Source organism: Pseudochaenichthys georgianus, chromosome 13 (genome assembly GCF_902827115.2).
Source record: "Pseudochaenichthys georgianus chromosome 13, fPseGeo1.2, whole genome shotgun sequence".
Taxonomy (NCBI): domain Eukaryota; kingdom Metazoa; phylum Chordata; class Actinopteri; order Perciformes; family Channichthyidae; genus Pseudochaenichthys; species Pseudochaenichthys georgianus.
The window spans coordinates 18,719,726-18,725,725 of record NC_047515.1 but is presented as its reverse complement, the minus strand read 5'-3'; the positions used below and the strand labels follow the sequence as shown (position 1 = coordinate 18,725,725).

Below are 6,000 nucleotides of genomic sequence, written 5' to 3'. Positions count from 1 at the left end.
GCAACCCTGTTCGCATAAATTCTGTAATCGAGGTTAATGTACAAAGTCCTATAGAAACAGCTTTTAATCACCAGAAGTTGAAAAATATTTAGTAAATGATTAATATTGATACCAAAAAATGTTGTAACATCAACACCTATTAGGGAGGAAATTCCTTATCTACAGCAGAGATAATGTCCAGACCCCAGCCCATAGCTGTCTGTTTGTATAATATATGGCTGTGCTAAGTGTAATATGATTGTGAATAAATGCAGAAAATAGATCTAATATATGATTCAGGCAGACTTTGTTATTGAATCATTCATTTATTGAGAAACTTTACAGTGCTGTACTTGGCACAAAGGTTCTCTTAAACTAATCACAATGATACAATGCTGAGCAAGTGTAGTTGACTCTGGTCACATCATTGTATAGCGTTTCCAATATTTGTAAATTAGCACTTAACAGAAAGTACAGCTAAGATTGAAAGAAGGGTAATTCTGTTTTGTAGGTTTATGCTTAAAAACAAAATAGTACTGTACAAAAAAAATGTTCTTAAGGTAAAGTAAGAGGATCATCGAAGTCAGTAAACTGTGTTTTTTACTGTTACACATGCTTGTGACATTTTATCTTTACAGTTTTATGCTGCGTGTTGCTATTCTTGTATCTTTGTGATATGGGTTTACTGTCAAACAAAAAATCCAAATCTGTGCCAATAAATTTGGAGTGCAACATTATTCTTCAAATCAGACATTTAATTAAGGGCAAAATTAGTGTGCAAAATTCCAAACCCAATCTGTTCCATGATCAAATAAAATGATGGTAGTAAACCAGTGAGATGAATGTGTCTCAGCTGTCACAGCACTACAACACCTGCTCCACAGGTCGCATCTGAATGTCTCCAATCTGAAAGAAAAGACATAAAGGTAGTCCCATTATGGGTAAAGTAACAAAACATGACGAAGAGCAAAGGTAAAAACATGAGTGATAACATTAGAGAGGCATACTGTACCTGCACATGGGGAGGGGCGCTCAGGACGTATATAACCGAGTTAGCAACATCTATTGCTTCCAAAGCCTGTAAGAGAAGTCCAACATTTATAAATATGCTAAAAAGATATAACAACAATACTTTGGGAAAGTAGGAATAATATATTTCTACCTTAAATTTTGTGTAAGAAGCAGCAGCTTTATCAGCATTTTGGCTGTAGAGCCTCGAAGCAAATTCTGTCTCCACCACCCCAGGAGAAATACACTAAAAACAAGAGGAAATCATCAGCTACTAAAGAAAATCCTGAAATGATATAAAATGATGTTAAATCCGGCACATTTACTTAATTGACTCAAGTGTTCTTGATAATGATGGTGTATTTTCACTTTTTAAACACATTTAACATAAATACTGTACAGCTACGAACATGTAGTTATGTTATTAAATTACAAAAATAATGTTATTGGAATCAACAGTAAATTAAATTGTTGGTGATTCAAAATAAGTTACATCCATATATATTATTTTTGGTAAGAAATGTTTAGTTCAAAATATTACAATCATTAGGGAACTCTGTTCCAATCTTAATTCAACTTAAATGGGGAACATTTAATAAAAGTGAGGTTTATGGTAGAAGGACTTTTCAGCTTTGCTTAGTTTGAAACATGTGTTGGAGAAGTAAAACAATCTCTAACAAGTCATTAAAATAGTGACATTACTTATTACATTTCTGAACGTTCCCAACACTGGCTGGATGTGTAAATCTGACTAAAAAGTACTTTAGAGTATCTCTTACTGTGGCTCTGATGTGGGTGTTGGCCTCACGCAGCTCCTGCCTCAGGCCCTCGGTCAGAGCTGTCACAGCGAACTTGGTGGAGCTGTAGAAGTGTACATCAGTATTGTGGACTACACGATGTCCGCTCATGCTGCAACAGAAGAGGATATACGAGTTATACAAAGGGTTAACCAGGACAGCAACATTTACTGATATAAGTCTTGTACATGGGAATGTTCCAAAATCCCCAAAAATGTATTTGTTAGTCGTTCTATAAAAAGCCACATTTGACTAAGAATTGCCAGACAATGTGTGAGACACAAAACTCTATTAGGTTTAGGGCTGCAACTATTTAAAAAAATGATTAAATCTTCATTGTTAAAGTCCTTTTTCAAGCAAAAACACCAAATGTATCTGTGTTTGAAAATGGTCTTTGTCTTATTTGATAGTGAACTGAATAACGTTAGGTGTTGCAACGACTACTGGTTGACCACAGAAAAATATATTAAGTGTCACCTTAGGCTTATGGATATTATGACTCACTATTTTATTATATTTTACAAACCAAATTATATGAAATAATTGGCGAATTAAATCGGTATTGAAAATAATTGTTGGTTGCAGCCGTAGTCAGTTAAAAAAATGGGTGATGTATTCGTGGTAATAACTCTATTGAGTAATGTTAGTTAACATTTGAAGGGGAATTCCACTGCTGCAAATATCAAAGGAAATAAATAAATGTTTACCTGTTTAAGTTAATGATGTGCCCATCGTCAACATTTCTTTCTTTCATTGACTGATACGCTTCACGGGAGCAGATACACAAGGCAAGAACGTTCACCTGCAAGACACCAAGCAGAAAACTAACAAGTAAAGACATTAGCAGCTTCCGGATAATGGCCTCTAGTGTTAAGAAGCGGAAAACAAGATGCCAACAGAATGTACCTGTTTTAAGCCAATGTAAAAACTATAAATCAGTGAACTCAGAGTTGCCGGAGACATTTCTATATGTTTTTAGTATTCACTACTCAATGTTAAGGTGAAACACATGTTTTATTATATGTACCGCATTTCTTTTAAACAATAAAAATACTTACATCCAGCATGTTCTTCCAGCCGCTGGTTTGGCCGTGTAACAGCGACTCTGGGTGAGCCAGGCCAGCGTTGTTGATGCACACATCCACCCCTTTGTGCTGATCTTTAATGGCAGCGAACATGGACAGAATCTCCTCCTCGTTGTTCAAGTCACACTTGAAAGGTACCAAAACACCACTGTGGCCTGCGCTTTGACACTCAGCTGCCAGGTTCTAAAATACAAAAAATAAAAAGATGTACTTTGTATTTACATGTGATGGTCATTTGAATATGTCTTCTTCATGATACTTATTGATACACTTTTATGTGCTCTTTAGAGCAGTTTTTTGTGAGAAAACATAATTGCCTCAGGAAAACTTGAGCCAAGCTTGGAACATGTTTTACAGATTGTTTACCAGGAAGTTGTTCAGGTGCAAAGTCATCCAGGTTTTGATGCATCTCATCTCTAATCATATAAGTGGAATAATACATCCCAAACAAAAGCCACACTATACCCACCTACCACACCTCATTTAAAAAGTTAGAACCTCTGTTTATGGAGGTCAATGTTTTATTTCATAAAACTTTTATGAAGTCAGCTATAATGTAGCCTATTAAACTTGTCCATTTTGATTGAGCCACAGGAGGTTTTCAATTAAATAAACTATTGCTGCCAACACACCAAGTTGGCAGCAAGATTAGAAACAGATGATAATGTTTATTTATTTTTTAGACCTACAGGAAAATAAGAGGCCAGTTCCTTGTATGTTTACGTATCACTTGATCACGAGAAACCTTTCTTTAAAAACATCAAATGTGTACGCCCCCATACTCCCTAGTCTATGCTAAAATACTAACAACAACTTTTATATTATGTTATTATCTAATGGCTGGAGCAAAACAACTTGTGGAAAGAGGTTCAAAAATAAAATGCATTTTCTACTAAATTCACTTCCAGGTCTCTCTAAAGTTATACTTCCACTTTAGCACATTATATCAACACAGTGTTTGGAAGTGTGGCTAACTAACTCACAGCTAACTTGAGCTTCGCTTGTAGTGTGGCGGTGTTGTGTACTACTCAGGTGGGCTGTAACTCATTACCTACCCCGAGACAGTGCGAGTGCGGTAATTCACTTTTAAGTTCAGAGCAAACGCACCTGTATTTTTTCTACGTCCCTGGCACAGCCCACCACTTTCATTCCGCACCGGACCAGCTCCTTGGTTATGGCCGCCCCGATCCCCAACGAGGCCCCGGTCACCAGGGCCACTCTGCCCCTCCAGCGGTCCATCTCTCTCGGTAAACTGCTGTTCTTCTTCTTCTTCTTCTTCTCTTGCTTTTGGCGGATTGCAAACAACTTAAAAGGTGCATACCGCCACCTACTGTACAAGAGTATGAATCATCACATCATTCCAACTCTTTAACTTATGCTCTAATCAAAATTAAATTAAAATCAATAAAACCATGAAATAAATAAAACAAAAAACAAATCTATGTGTTTTCCTGACCTAATGTTAAATTATTTTTCCTACCCCAGTTTCACTCAAGAATTTAAACAGTGCCTTTCTGGTAGCTCTTACTCCCTCTCCTTTTGTTCCCAAAACACCAACCACAATCCATTCCCTCTCTGCCTCTAAGACCTTAGCCTTTAATTGTTCTCTTTCCGCTTTATAGATGTCACAATGTAACAATATGTTGTACACATATACAGTCTATGGTTCTACATCTTCTTTTACTGCAGTTCGCACACTTGTTACTGTCACTTTTCCCCATGATATACAGCGTACTATTCAAAGCTGTGTGATTTATTCTGAGTCTAGCCATCATGATTTCCTCCCTTCTGTTTCTTTCTTTATGAATATTAATTGTAAATGTCTTTTGTACTTTGTGATAGTTCTTGCTTTTCTGGTCTTCCTCCCACCTCTTCTGTCAGATCTCCATCCCTTTTTTCTTAATGACTGCTTTCCCTTCTCCTTTACCAAGTTGAACTGGTAATGTTATTTGCTTTTGTAGTGCACTTTTTGCTAATTTATCAGCAAATTCCCTTTTGCTCGTTCCCTTTCACCCCTCATGTGCAGGCACCCAGCAGAACAGTAGATCTGTGCAGTCTTAAAGGCTATGATTCAGTTCTAGAGAATGTCTAGCTGTTGTTGATTGTATGCTTTGTAATATGGACAATGAATCTGTACATATAACCACCCTATCTGGTCTGACCTCTTCAACCCACTGCAATCCTATTATTACAGCAAGCATTTCTGCTGTATACACTGATAATTGATCAGATGCTCTTTTTAAAATAGGTATTTTAAAGTCTGGGATGTATATGCCAACTCCAACACACTCTTCCTTGTTCTTAGAACCATCTGTATACATTTGTAGTACTTTTCGTTCAGATACATACTTGTTTTAATTCCCACTTCATTTATTTGCCACTCTTTTTTCCTTTCTATAATACTCATATCTATTTTAGCTTCTGGGAACAGCCATGGGGGAACACTGCTAAATGGGATTGCTTTGGCAAACGTGATATTCTCCACTTGCCCTCGTTCTCTCCTTACTTGTCCAGCCAAACCCACGTCCCTGGAATTTTGCATATTCCCAGCAATCCTGTAATATTCTGTTTGAAATATTTTCTTCTCCACTTCCTTGTCTGACCCAGTATGACAGAGCAAGTTTCTCTCTTCTGATCTCCAGCGGTGTCTCTCTTGCTTCTATCAGAACTGCATTGATAGGGGATGACTTTATCGCTCCAATACACAGCCGCAATGCTTTATATTGTATTCAATCTATTTTTAAAAGCTATGTTTTTGCTGCTGCTCCATACAACCATAGTCTATTGTGGACCTCATAATTGATCTGTAAATGTCTATTAATGCTTGTTTATCTGCGCCCCAGTTGCATCCAGCTACAGCTCGCAATAAATGTAATACTTTGTTGCATTTTGTTTCCACTTGATTAATATGCATTTTCCATGTAGCCATTTGCTATCAAACCACAGTCTTCCAGGTATTTGAACTCATTCACCTTTGTCATTGGACGATGTTATGACCTGGCTCAAAAGGCCACAACAAAAAGGAGACACACCATGTTGACGGTTAACAAAATATGTTTATTTAGGACAAACAAATCAAATCAAGTCAAAACCAGTAAAGTATGAGGTGTGGATGTCAGTGGTATCAGTAA

The 6,000-nt window shown here is 37.0% G+C and overlaps 1 protein-coding gene across 1 annotated transcript in view; it reads right to left on the bottom strand.

Moving 5' to 3' along the window:
- Positions 1 to 285: 285 nt before the first annotated feature.
- LOC117457343 (dehydrogenase/reductase SDR family member 11-like) overlaps positions 286 to 6,000 on the bottom strand; it is a 29,453-nt gene continuing 23,738 nt past the window's right edge. Inside the window, exons 2-8 of the mRNA XM_034097369.2 lie at positions 3,977 to 4,199; positions 2,843 to 3,052; positions 2,492 to 2,586; positions 1,767 to 1,896; positions 1,142 to 1,234; positions 992 to 1,057; positions 286 to 885 (exon numbers count right to left, since the gene is read on the bottom strand). Of these exons, the coding sequence (XP_033953260.2) occupies positions 844 to 885; positions 992 to 1,057; positions 1,142 to 1,234; positions 1,767 to 1,896; positions 2,492 to 2,586; positions 2,843 to 3,052; positions 3,977 to 4,199 (859 nt within the window). The 3' untranslated portion in view covers positions 286 to 843. The remainder of the gene's footprint in view (positions 886 to 991; positions 1,058 to 1,141; positions 1,235 to 1,766; positions 1,897 to 2,491; positions 2,587 to 2,842; positions 3,053 to 3,976; positions 4,200 to 6,000) is intronic.